This window comes from Capra hircus, chromosome 16 (genome assembly GCF_001704415.2).
Source record: "Capra hircus breed San Clemente chromosome 16, ASM170441v1, whole genome shotgun sequence".
NCBI lineage: Eukaryota > Metazoa > Chordata > Mammalia > Artiodactyla > Bovidae > Capra > Capra hircus.
In genome coordinates this window covers 26965883-26980281 of record NC_030823.1, presented here as the reverse complement: position 1 = coordinate 26980281, position 14399 = coordinate 26965883, and the positions used below count along the sequence as shown (strand labels likewise).

The window sequence follows — 14399 nt, the reverse complement described above, 5'->3', positions numbered from 1 at the left end:
AAAGGATAATTGCTTACCTGCCACAATTTGGGCACTTTTGTATTAAGAAAAGAGTCATATATTTCCTCCAATTCTTGGGTAAGGATAATCTCTCCTTTTATAGCAAGTCGAAGATCTTTCAGAGACTTATGTATAATAGATAGCAACTGATCAAATCTTTCAATTTCTTGGATCAAAAAGGTTAGCAAGACACAGTGGATAAGTGGATCATAGCCTGGATTAAAAGAAGAAAAAAACTGTGGCATCTTTCAGATAAGATGAGGCTTTACTTGGAGAGATATAAGCTTTGGAAATTAAAGGAGTTTGATGTGAGTAGCCCAAGGATTGAAAACTATTTTCTGCAAAAGGCCAGTTAGTAAATATCCCAGGCTTTGTGGGATACTCAACTCTCCCAATGTAGAGCAGGTGCAGGCATAGACAACGTGAAAACAAATAATCATGGCTGCACCACAATAAAGCTCTATTTGTGGGCACCCAAATTTGAATTTCATAAAATATTTGTGTCATGAAATATTATTATTCTTTTGACTTTTTCAACCATTAGTTTAGCTTGTAGGCTCCAAAATGAATCTTTTTTTTTTAACTTTATTTTGTATTGGGGTATAGCAGATTAACAATGTTGTGACAGTTTCAGGTGAACAGTAAAGGCTGAATCTCTTTAAAGGGTTAAAGTATGGATGTTGAAAATTTAATAGGGCAAATTACCGCAGTCCAACACTTCGGCCTCTCAGAGCTGGGTGTGGAGCCAACTCTGGACAATGAGGATTGCTCTGTCTCCTCTGGATCTGCCGTCCCCCCATCCCCTTTGCTCCTCAGAGTGCAGAAGTCTCCCAGCTTGGAGAGGGTCAGAGAGCCCACCTTAATCTCCCTGCCCAAAATGCTGTTCCGCCAGGCAGAGAAGCAAAAAGGACAGAGACTTGAAAGCTCTGTAGACTCTCTCAAGCAGACTTGCTCCTTTCTGGTTTTCTACATCGTTATTACTCCTTTACTTTTGTCTTGGGGTCATGGACCTTCCCCCTGTCTACCCCTGTCCCCATCATTTTCTCTTCTGTTCCCCATCACTCAGCTTGGAGAGAGACGAGGGCATTATGGAGTTAGTTTTCCATCTCACATTGGCCTTTCCACTTTGTTAATAACTTTTGTCCTCCTGATGCCGGAGTCCTTTCCTGAGGAGGCCGGCCTGAGGGGAGGAAGGTCATGTCCCAGGCTTACCTTTGGGATCTTTATGAAAAGACTCCCAGATGGGGCTTAACATGATGTACTTCAGTGTGCTTGGAGTTCCAGCCCATTCTTCTTTCTCTACAGACAGTGGCAGCCGCGTTAGCATGTCCGATAACATTGCCATCACCAGCTCATCCTTGCTCTTCTCACGACTGCAAGGAAATCAAAAGAAAAAAGGAGATACAGGCTTGTCTAATCTAGGAGGGCCCTCTATGTAGGCCCCATCTGAAGGTAAACACAAATTCACAGAACCACAGAACTGTGATATGGAGACCACGGAGACTTACAGAGACCATGGAGTTCATTTCACTTTACAGGTGAGAAAACTGCCCAATGCACTTCAGACATTTGCAAGGGAGATTCATATTTTTAAAGTTTTCTTAAGGTTTCTTTGAAAAGTATTCATCTGAATGCATCTGCATGAAACAAGTACCAAGACTGGGATGCAAACAAGGAGGCAACCAGACAGAGGATGCTTCAGCAGCTTGATAGGTTACTCAACTGCATGTCAGATTCCTCTGTGTTCATACACAGGGCTTCCTGGTAACACACTCAGTGGTGGCGACAGGAGAACAGCATGTGTATAGGCCTGGTAGGAGTAAGGCCATACAAACACCGAAGACAAAGGAGGTCTTTGGAATCCTTTTACAGATGCAGAAATCAGGGTTCAGGGAGATGATAGGACCTCTCTGTACAGTGGATGAAGAGGGAATGGGGTACACCTCTTTTGAGTTCCATCACTCTGTTACTCTATATGCTAGTGTAACTGTATATATACTGGTTTTCCAGCAAACATTCCAGGTTTCACACAGTTGAATGAATATGGTCCTTCGAAGTAAGTGATAATCTGGTGATAAGCTGTGTATTTAGCTTAACAGTGCAGAGGATGAGATGGTTGGATGCCATTGTCAACTTAATGGACATGAGTTTGAGCAAACTCTGGGAGATAGTGAAGGACAGGGAAGCCTGGAGTGCTGCAGTCCGTGGGGTTGCAAAGAATTGGACACGACTGAGCAATTGAACAACAACAAAAACAACAAGAGCTGCTTCTGAGACAGTTTACAACTTGCATGAGCTGACGTTTTCCTAGCTTTGTCATTATGCTTTGTTTTTGACATTAGAGTAGGATTATTCAGTGGAACTCATCCAAATGGTTGAAGGATCAAAAGATTAAAAAAAAATCAAACTCATATTCTAAGTGAAGGATTTGCTTACCACTGAAGAATTACCTTGAATGTGAGAGATCTTTCTAGTCAAGTCCCACAAACAAGTTTCTAGTAAACTTTTTAGCAAAGGTGGCCTAACTGCAATAATCGTAGCCTCTCCACATGACCAAAGGGATATTAATACACATATTTGGTCTGCTTATTAAAAGCACTCCCTTATAATCATCTCATCTCTTACTGGTGTATTTACTGAACGCTGAAAGAGCAGAATTGGGCTTCCCTGGTGGTCCAGTGGTTAAGACTATGCTGCTTCCACTGCAGGGAGAGGGAGGGGCACAGGTTCCACCCCTGGTGGGTAACTAAGATCCCTGCGTGCTGCGTGGTGCCCCCACCCCCTAAAAAAGCAGGGGTTGTTGTCAACCTCATTAAAAAAAGAAAAGTGCAGAATTAATCCTTAGACGTGTAGGGCCTGCAGGAAATTCAACCTGATATTCCGGGGACTTACTGAAGGAGTTCCAATTGCATAGTCTTCTATCTCTAAATGTCAGCTTTCCTTCTGTGTCACAGATAGTTAATATATGTTCGCTTTGTCAGTGAAATGAGTATCCAATGATCTTATTTTGTGTCAGTAGATTTGATCTTGACGGATATGAATAGCTAAAGTCATAGCCAAATCCAATGAGATGTCATTAAAAATTTTTTTAAAAAAATATATGGACCATTAAAAGAAATCCTTATTGAATTTGCTACAATATTGCTTCTGCTTTATATTCTGGTTTTTTGGCCATGAGGCATGTGGGGTCTTAGCTCTTTGACCAGGGATTGAACCCGTATCCCCTGCATTGGAAAGTGAAGTCTTAACCACTGGACCACCACCGACGTCCCCAGATGTCATTTTAACATGAGTCGTGTTGTCTAAAGAGACAGAAAGACTAAGAGAATGCAGGATTCCAGTGGGTTCAGAGCTTTTCTAGGTAGATAGATAAAAATGTGAGCTTCTCAGGTGGCCCTAGGGGTAAGGAATCTGCCTGCCAAGGAATCCGCCAGACACAAAAGGGGTTTGATCCGTGGATTGGGAAGATGCCCTGGAATAGGTAATGGAAACCCACTCCAATATTCTTGCCTGGAAAATTCTATGGACAGAGCAGTCTGGCAGGCTGCAGTCCATGGGGCCCCAAAGAGTCGGACAGTACTGGGTGACTGAGCACACACAGAAACACACACACACACACGTATGTCTAGGTCCTATAGAAGTAAATATAACGTTTCATATTTATACAGATTGAGTTAAAAAATACCAGGTACAATTCACTCATTCAATGAAGATTATCTTGAACCTACTACAGGCTTGGTAATTATATGTGTGGGTGTGCTCCTGTGTATGTAGACTTGCTTCTCTGTCATTTGGAGAATTTAGTTTCTGTGTTTTTTGTCTGTATTTTTCTGTAAGTAATATATTGTATATCTTCAAATGGATATTTAATAGTTTACAACTAATATTTCTTCCTAGTGAGTTCTTACCTGAATATGAGGTTGGTGATGGTAAATCTTGGCTGCATGCCAATGAGATTATCAATGAACTTCTGGGCCTGGATCTCCCTGAAACCCCTTGTGGCCTCAGGGTGTAATTCTAGGAGCTCAGGAGGGTCGTCGTCAGGCAAAGACTGGATAGCGTGTATGTAGTCCTTCATGCTTCCAGATTTTGGCAGCGGCTAATATATGTGAAAATTTAAACGCTGGTTAGTTTTTACTTACTGAAACATTTACTTTTGGCAATGTATGAAGGTGATATTTCCCCATGAAATTTTATACATTATTTTATGCTTATTTGTTGATGGTATACTCTAGATACTTCTGTCAAAAGTTGCACTTGGGCTATATTATGAAGTGCAGTTTCATGACAGACACATATAACTTTCTCATCGGAAAAAGAGAAAGGAAAAAAGAAAGGAGGGTGATTCTGACTACCCATTGCCTCAGTGACCTACAGCCACCGATAATGGATGCACTCAAGAATTAAGAAGTCATTTTACTTTGGTAAAGCCTATGGAAGACATGTGAGCACGATCTTAAGAATAACTGAAGAGACTAAGGGAGTCGGCAGGGGGTGGGGTGGGGTGGGCAAAACTGGGGAAGATGGTCAAAAGGGACACACTTCCAGTTAAAATAAGCAAAAAACAAAAAACCAAGTGAGTTAAAAAGTTATTTAATAGGGAAATGAAAAGCTTTTTCTTCCTGTTTGCCAGGTATATTTCCCAGTTGACAAGTTATAACCAAGTACTGATTGGATAAAGGCTCTGTAAGGTAAGCAGTTATTCCTTTGTCTGATCCAAGGTTACAACTAATTAAGAAAAAATATGTTTTAAGAAACCTATTAAGTCATAATGATAAACGTGGCTGTGCTGGTTAAAAATATGTCAAATTCTTCAATATTCAACCCTCCAAAAGATGAAGTCTAATTCTCCTTTTCTCAACTGGAGCTTGGACTAAGTGACTGCTTCTGTCAAACATAAATAAAGTGGAAGGGATGGAATGGGACTTTTTTTTTTTAAGCTTTAAAATAAAATTTTATTAAAAAAATTTCAGCTCATAACATATATATTATTCCACCTTCTCTCTACCCCTACTCCCCACCACCTTTACTGAGGTATAATGGAAAAATAAAGTTATATATATTTAAGGTATATAATGTGATAATTTGATACAAATGTAAGTTGTGAAATAATGATCACAATCAAATTAATGAACACATCTATCACACCCATATAGTTATTTTTTTGTTGTTGTTGTCGTGATGTTGCTTAGCATCTGTTATCTAGCATATTTCTAGTTTACAATACAGTATTATTAACTATAGTTATCATGCTACACATTAGATCCTTAGAGCCTATTTATCTTAGAACTGAAAGTTTGAACCCTGTGACCAATATCTCCCCATTTCTCTCTAGAGTGAGACTTTGGAGACCAGGTCTTAAAAGACACTGCAGCTTCTTGGTTAACTCACTCTGGGGATGCCAGTTGTCATGTTTGAGGACCATCAAGTGGCCCCAGTGCTCCCAAATGATGGAAGATGAGTTGACCGATGGCCAACCCATGAACTTGTGAATGAGTTTGGGAGCAGATCCTCCGGCCTCTGTTAAGCGTTCATGACTGCAGCCCCAGATGGTACCTTGACTGTCACCTTATGAGTAACCTCGAGCCAGAACAGTGCAGCTACACTGCTCCAAGGATATGTGCTAGTGCAGCTTTTGTTTATTAGATTATAAACTGATTCATAGGAGATGCATGGTGTTAAAAGTGAATTATATCAGCGTGGACCAAAAGGGACAGAGGCAGTGAAACATGGAGAGTGGGCTTCAGGCTCCTGTACAACTACAGACAGGAAGCATGTGGGAAAACTATTTAGCTGTTAACAAGGGCTACTTTCTATGGAACTGGAAGTCTAACTCCGAGGGTGGAACCAAGATCCCAGTGGAGGGAGGCAAGAGCTTCTGAATCCTTGCAGGAAATAAGACTGAGTCCTAATCAAGGAAATGCAGCATTTACCCACTGGGGTTTCAGAATTTCTGTGGACTAGTGACTGCTGTGTGTCTTCCGTTTCCCCCTCTCTGCAGGGAAGACACAGTCCTATGCCTCTCCCATCATTGCCTGTGATGTAAATGGTAGCCATTGAGCATAGATCAAATGTCTTTAAGTTTTTATTTTGTAAAAGCCACTTTTTTTTTTTGCATAGTATGCATATTTCTTCTGTGGTGTGAGCTTTCAAAACCATGACTGATTTTCCAGTTTCCATGTTTTTTTCTACAAAATCAAAGAAGCTATAGAGAATAATCTTTTGAAATAAAGGGAAAAACTGATAGAGGCATTGGATCCACTGATCTGAAGATGAAACAAAGACCAAAGACCAGGCTACATAGGTGAGAAGTGTCTGTTGAGAGGGAAGGGCTGAGTCAAGTAACACTGCTACCTGTGGACCCCAGTTTTATCTTTCCCATCAATGAGTTTAATAGCAAAACACTTGTAGTGTTCGATGATGGCTTCCACCGAGTCAAACTTTTCATCTCCTCTGAGTCCTATCCCTAGGGCAAACTGCTGATTCCTCTCCAGCAAGTATATTTTCACATTGTAGAGTTTGTTCCCATAAAACACCACCAACACATAGGACTCTGTCCTGTTGGTGGTGTTCTCCTTCAGTGGGCCCTGTTTTTCTTCAATAACGCCTCTTCCACTGCCCTGAAGACTGTATTTTCCAGTGTACCATTCACTGTGCTGGACATTCTTTGTCATCAGACCTCACAGGGAAAGGCTTTTCCCTGCTCATGATTTTATAAAGTAGTGGATTTTCCTGAGGGCCAGAGCTGGCTGGAGACTGACTTCTCTGAGGTTGGGACGGCACGCTTTCTGTATGATCTCTGTTTTGGGTAGTCTGGTTGTGTGTCGCAAATGAAGAGCTGGCAACGGCGAGAGGACTCTCTAGAGGACTTTGGCTTTGTGACAGGTGAGATGCTTCAGGCTTCATCCGGTGATGAGGAACTGTGAGTGTCTGGGAGTCTCCTGTGGAGGTGTGGGTCAACAGTGGCCTGCCGTGGGGTCAGGGGCACGGGCAGCAGCAGTGCTGGGAGGCTCGGAGTGTTGGCATAAATCCTCTTGGAGGAGGTCGCCATGCACCCTACCATACAGACTGCCAGGTGTCTTTTAATTAAAAGATCTTCATATGAAGGGGAACGACTTAGGGAGTTACACCACAGGAACTGCACCCACAGAGTCTCATCTGCTCAAGATCCTTGACCTTAACACTGTAATGGAATGAGAACTTTCAGGGGTCTGAGAGGGAGTGAGAACATTTGGTATCTGGAAAGATAGTAAAACATTTGCGGCCAAGGATTTTGAAAGTTTAAAAACATTGCCTCAAATTATTTAACGCTCCTATCAATCTGATTCTGTGGCTGCTTGACCAATAGAACACTATACAGAATAAACATTTTGTGTCAGGTCTGGTCCTAGGCCTTAAGTGTTAAAGAGAGGAAAAAAACAAAACGGAGTAACTGACCACTGACAAAGAAGAGAAATGCATTGTTCACATGGCCAGGAAAGTGGGTAGTAATGGCTTTCTTGATAGCTTCAAGGAAAACATTGACCAATTAATGAGGGCCACAGGGAGACATCGGGGCTTCCCAGGCGGTGCAGTGGTAAAGAATCCACCTGCCAATGCAGGAGACACAGGAATCTCAGGTTCGATCCTTGGATCAGGAAGATCCTCTGGAGAAGGAAATGGCAGCCCATTCTAGTAGTCTTGCCTGGAAAATTCCATGGAAAAAAGAGTCTGGTGGGCTATAGTCCATGGGGTCACTAAGAGTCAGATGTGACTGAGTGACTGAACACAAGCACAGAGAAACATCAACTAACAGAGACATTAATAAAAAATTATCTGCAGAAACTAAGATTATGACAAGGAATAGGAAGAGCTGGCAAGTTTTTCTGACAAAACTGTCATAAAATTGCAGCATTTAAAGCAACTAAATAATTGAATTTATGATGTTAGAATCCTATTCGGTAGTCTGATAGAATTCTGCCAATGGAATTATATACTTCTATGTTACTATGTTTCATATTCTCTTGAGCATACTTAAGTAACAGTCTCTATACAAAACTATGCCCACTGTACTTTTTTGCAACTTAAAAAACTTTCAAGGATAATTTTATCTTAAGGGTTGAATTTAGACTCTAAACAACTAGAGCATTATTTAAAAGTTTTTTTTTTCTCTTAATGGAAATCTAAAAAACAACTCATAGCTTTTCCTGCCTTAACAGATTGTGTCGTCTTCCTTCTCACCTTCCATCATCTCCCTTATGCAAAATCTGACCCGTCACATTCATGTCAAGTCCTCTTTCCACACTCTCAAACCAGAGATCTGGAGGATTTTTCCCTCCGTTAGCAATCATCTGCCAGGGCACAACTGCTGTGTGTAAACTGGAGACTCTTGCTCCACAAAGATGGAGGCCTGGATGGAAGTTAAACACTAAACAGAGAGAGGACAAGGGATGACGCGGAGTTTCGTCTTCTTCAGTGCTTGGGGTAGACTCCTTGAATCTCAGCTCTCTTTACTGTATGTGGCTGCACCCTGAGAACCCCAGTTTCCTCATCTGCAACTGGGGATAACATCTATTTCGCATAGTTGTTTTGAGCATTAAATGAGAAAAAGACATCAGTCGACAAGGGTGGATCAGACCAGCACAGCTTAACTTACTTCTGCTTCCTTGTCCTTTGTATTTTATACTCTAGGTTCCCAGAGGGCATGAGCCATTTATCATTCTTTTCATTTACTGGCCAGCATAATGCTGCATTTAATAGCGTAGATTCCAGGTTGTGCCCTTGGTGGATGGTTGCTAGCAGAGCAAAAATCCTACAGACCTCTGGCCTGAGAGTTGGGAGGGAGGACTTGGCATCACTGTGATGGCTGGCAATTTGTGTAGGGGAAGTGAATGGAAGATGAAAAAGATAATTTTTTTTTAGTGGCGGGGAAGGGCATGCCACGGTTTGCAGGTTCCCCTACCAGGGACTGAACCTGCCTCCCTCAGCAGTGAAAGTGCAGAGTCCTAACCACTGGACCACCAGGGAATTCCCAGGAAGATGAGAAGGAAGATAATGTCATCTGGGTGATCATGGTAAAGAGGGTGTGGGCCTGGTGGGAGGAGGGGAAGCAGAGACAGAGGTCATATCCAGGTCATCTGTGGAGGGTCTTTAGAGTACAGATAGGTAGATAAAATGGTAATTAATAGAGTGATGGTCATTTACTTTTGTAATACTAAAGGTTACGTGTGTGTGTGCGCGTGCTCTGTCGTGTCCGACTCTTTGCAACCCCACGGACTGTGGCCTGTCAGGTTCCTCTGACCATGGGATTTCCCAGGCAAGAATACTGGAGTGGGTTGCTGTTTCTTCCTCCAGTGTATCTTCCTGACTCAGGGATCTAACCCCTGTATCTTGCATCTCCTGCATTGGCTGGTGGGTTCTTTATCACTGTGACACCTGGGAAGCCACACTGAAAGTTGAAAAACACCATTAAAAGTGAATGTTAAGGGCTTCTCTGGTGGTCCAGTGGTTGAAGACATGCCTGCCAATGCAGGGGACATGAATTTAATCTCTGGTCCAGGAAAATTCCACATGTCGTGGGGCAGCTAAGCCTGAGTGCCATAACTGCTCAGCCTTTGCAGTTAGAACCTGAGTTCTGCAACAAGAGAAGCTGCTGCAGTGAGAGGCCCACACACTGCAGCTAGTGAATAGCCTCTACTTGCAGCAACCAGAGAAAAGCTTGTATGCAGCAATGAAGATCCAGTGCAGCCATAAATAAATACAGAAAAAGAAAGTGAGAAAAGTGAATGTTAACATTTATTTTAATATAGATTTTAAATAATGGAGCAATCCTTAGTTAAACATAATCAAAATGTTAAGAAAATAAATCCTTTTCTTACCTCATCAGTAGAGAAACTGAAGTCATCTTTTAGAACTTCAGGATTACAAAATTTGTAGAGAAGGGTGTTTAAACATCGCCTGTCCCAGGTGTCAGTCACCCAGCCACCGTAAACCACCTCCCCAATCAGGTAGCGCAGTGTCTGCCAAGGAATACTGGACTGAGCACTCAGGAAATTTTCCAGCACCTTTATGGCAACCTGTAGAAAATGCACTAGTTTTCATTATTTAAGCACATGTTTTCAGGTTGTTTTCATGGTTTAACAGAAAATCAACAACTCAAACAGCTGCATATATTTTCTCTTTAAAAATACGTGGAAAAAAGAATAAAAATATTAGGCTATATATTTTACTCATTGTTGTTGAACAAACTTTGAATTACTTAACTGATTAATATTATTATTTTTTGAATAGACAAAACAAACACGTAGTACTGAATTCAGAGGGCTTCCCAGGTAGCACTAGTGGTAAAGAACCCGCCTGGCAAAGCAGGTAGACATTAAGAGATGCAGGTTCGATCTCTGGGTCAGGAAGATCCCCTGGAGGAGGGCATGACAACCCACTCCAGCATTCTTGCCTGGAGAATCCCCATGGACAGAGGAGCCTGGCAGGCTGTAATCCACAGGGTTGTAGAGTCAGACACGACTGAAGCAGCTAAGCATGCACAAGAACACACTGAATTCAGAAGATACAAAAGGATAAACAAGGGAATGTAAATTTTCTCCTACCCCCTACTCTAGCCTTCAGAGCCCCTGCCATGAGGCCATCATTGTTAACAATGTCTTGAGCTACGCTTACCGACACTTTTTGACCCCATGGACGGGCTCGCCAGGCTCCTCTGTCCATGGGCTTCTCCAGGCAAGAATACTGGAGTGGGTAGCCATTCCCTTCTCTAGGGGAAACTGAACCCAGGTCGTCTGCTTTGCAGGCAGATTCTTTACCATCTGAGCCACAAGGGAAGCCCCCTATGAAACTATATGCACATAAACTGATTTCATTCCTTCTTCTTCCCTTTTGACCTGCCCTCCTCTCTCTCTCCCTTTCTATCCTCCCTCAGTCCTTCAACTATCCTTCATCTCTCCTTTCCTCTCATCCTTTTTTTTTTTTTTCCCTGTATTCCTATCTTTATATACACCATCCTGCAACTGACCAACCAACATGTCTTGGCTACTGTTGTTCAGTGGCTGCAACAATTCATGTTTCCACTAACAGTTGCCACTGTTCTCTCATTCTTCCACTGTTCTTTCGTCCCTTCCTCCACTAGGAGAGGTTGCCCCAGGCAATTTTTTTGTACTTCGCTGTTAATTTGTAGTTCACTTGCTACTAGTTATTTTCAGAATCTTTTTTTATGTCTATTGGTCAAGATTTGATTTTCTGTACGTTAGCTATTTTTCCTTTGGATTGTCTTTTTCTTGTTAAAATGTGAGAGCTCTTTGTATATTATAGACATTAACTCTGTAAGATATTTGCATTGCAGATATTATCCTAAATCTGTGATTTGTCTATTGACTTTATTTTGTTGCCGTTTTCCATATAGAAGTTTTTATAATCACACATGCGTATCTTGTCTTTTATGGTTCTGGGTTTTGAATTTTAGCTAAGTTATCCCTAACTCCACAATAGTACATGTACTCTCCCAAACTTATTTTTAAAGATTTTTATTGTTTTACTATACATTTAAAGTTTACTCCATTCTGAAATTTATATTTGTGTACAGTATAAGATTAAGGGCCAAACCAATTTTCTTCCAGCTGGATGGCCAGTATAACCAGTATCTTTTACTTAAAAAAAAAAAAAAATTCCTCATTATTGAGTTAAAATATTTTCTATGTCAATATTAAAATTTCATATAAACTCAGATCTATTTCTGTATTCTCCATTATGTCTCACTGATTTGTTGTCTACTTATGCCAAACAATATTGGATTTAGTATAGTGGATTTTTTAAAATATGTTTTGATATCTGGTGAAGGGAGATTCTTGCAGTATTTTAATTTTTTGTATATTTCCAGTTTCTTCTTCAGTGTGTCTATGTAAACTTTACCAATTCCAGAATCTTCCTAATAGGGTTCTAATTGGATTGACATTAAATGTGATATGTAATTTTGGAAGAATTGGTAGTTTATGATATGGGAAGTCTTCCTATAGCAGAGAGAAGGCAGGATTGAAAACAATGTGGCATCAGACTGCAAGAACTGTGTAACTTTGGAGAGTCTTTTAAGTGTTCTGAGCCTTCATTCCTTATCTTTAAAATGAGGATAATTAGTGTACTTACTTCATAAGGTTGTTATGAGAATTAAATAATTCATATAAGCTGAAACTCCAGTACTTTGGCCACCTCATGCAGAGTTGACTCATTGGAAAAGACTTTGATGCTGGGAGGGATTGGGGGCAGGAGAAGAAGAGGACGACAGAGGATGAGATGGCTGGATGGCATCACCGACTAGATGAACGTGAATCTGGGTGAACTCCCAGAGTTGGTGATGGACAGGGAGGCCTGGCGTGCTGCGATTCATGGGGTCGCAAAGAGCGGCTGAGCGATTGAACTGAACTGAACTGAACTGATAAAGTAATCAGAACATTTTAAGCTCTCAGCAAATGTTATTCTTTTTTACTTCCTGATTTACAGTGTTAATTATTTAGGATGCATAGAGTTTTTATTAAATTTGTTCCTGAATATTAAAAAAAAAATTTGTCACTACTGTGAATGTACTATGCTTCCATGTCTAGGTGTTTATTGCTAGGGAAAAGTTATCGGCTTTCATATATTTATGTTTTTATTGAGCCACTTCATTGAATTCTCTCATTACTTCTAACAGGTCTTTTTTTTAAACTAGTCTCTCAGATTTTCTAGATATACAATTATATCATCAACAAAAGGTAGTTTTTTTTCTTTTTTTTTTTTGCTTCTCTTTTACAGCATTAATATGAATTATCTTATCTTATTGCATTTACTAGAACTTTTAAGGCAATGTTGAATGACAATGGTGATAAAAGGGATCCATGTCAGATTCCTGATTTTCTTTGAAACAATTTCAGTGTTTGGCTATTTAGAATAATATTTGCTTTAGGTTTTTGGTAGTCTTTTTCATATTTAAGCTATTGCTTTGAATCCTATAAGAGTTCTTTTTAGGAATGGTACCTGGATTTATAATAAAGCCTTTTCTATATCTATTGATCTGATCATTTAAACTGAGATTATAGATTTTCAAATACTGAGCCATTTTTTACATTCTTGGAATAAACCCTACTTGAGCATAGTATATCATTCTTTGCTTCATTGCTGAAACCTATTAAGTTTAATATATAATTTTTATATGAAGTCCTAAGTGAAATTAGCCTATAGTACTTTTCCATATTATCCTTACTAGGTATTCATATTAAAATTATGTTGATTTCATAGAATGAATTGGGGAGATTGCCATCTTTTTCTGTTTTGGAATAGTTTAAATAATATTAATATAGCTGTTTTTTAAAATTCAGAGTGAAATAAGTTGTAAAACCATTTCATTCTGGTATTATTTGCAATTTCTTATGGCAATTTGTCTAGTCAACATTTCCATTTCTTTTTTTTTCCTTTAATTTTTTTTTTAAATTTTATTTTTACTTTATTTTGCTTTACAATACTGTATTGGTTTTGCCATACATTGACATGAATCAGCCACGGGTGTACATGAGTTCCCAATCCTGAACCTAGAAAGTTCATATTTTTCTGGGAAATCATTGGTTTCATCTAGATTTCCAAACTTTATTAGTTTCATCAAAAACAAGTTTTAAAATTTATTTTTCCTTTCTATATTTTGTGTTATTTCATTAATATTAAAAACTATATTTAATTTTTATTTTTTCTAATTTCTTAAGATGAATATTTATTTCTTGCATTTCTTCTTTAATAATGAATATTTGGGTTAGTTTTTTTTTTTTTTGAGCATAGCTTTCGTCTCTCACGTTATTTTTGGTATGGTGGTGTTATAGGCTCAGTCGTGTCTGACTCTTTGCAAACCCATAGACTGTAGCCTGCCAGGCCCCTCTGTCCATAGAATTCTCCAGGCAAGAATACTGGAGTGGGTTGCCATGTCCTTCTCCAGGGAATCTTCCTGACCCAGGGATCGAACCTGGGTCTCCTGCATTGCAGGGAGATTCTTTACTATCTGAGCCACCAGGGAAGCCCCCAATTTTTGGCTGTACCCCACAGCATATGGAATCTTATTTCCTGGGCCAGGGATCAAACCCACACACCCTGCATTGGAAGGCAGAGTCTTAACCACTGGCCCACCAGGTAAGCACCATTTCTTTTTTTTTTTTTGGTATAAAGTAGTATAAATTTCTATTATGTTTGAGATATTTTATGACTTCTCTTTAATATTCTCTTTATCTTCCCTTTTAATATTCTTATGTAGAGCTGTGTTTCTTATTTTACAACTTGTTAAGATTTCTTGGATCAAACGTTTATAGTTTATTAGATTATGACTGGAGAACATGACCCATAAAATCATTAAATATTTTTCTTTGTGGCCATGTTTATGATTAAGTTTTCTAACAGTT

General features: G+C 39.8%; 1 protein-coding gene across 1 annotated transcript in view; it reads right to left on the bottom strand.

Moving 5' to 3' along the window:
* The window catches only part of DNAH14 (dynein axonemal heavy chain 14), a 398456-nt gene that overhangs the window by 18175 nt on the left and 365882 nt on the right, over positions 1-14399 (bottom strand). Inside the window, exons 78-81 of the mRNA XM_018059938.1 lie at positions 9858-10055; positions 3909-4099; positions 1213-1373; positions 18-214 (exon numbers count right to left, since the gene is read on the bottom strand). Coding sequence (XP_017915427.1) covers positions 18-214; positions 1213-1373; positions 3909-4099; positions 9858-10055 — 747 coding nt within the window. The remainder of the gene's footprint in view (positions 1-17; positions 215-1212; positions 1374-3908; positions 4100-9857; positions 10056-14399) is intronic.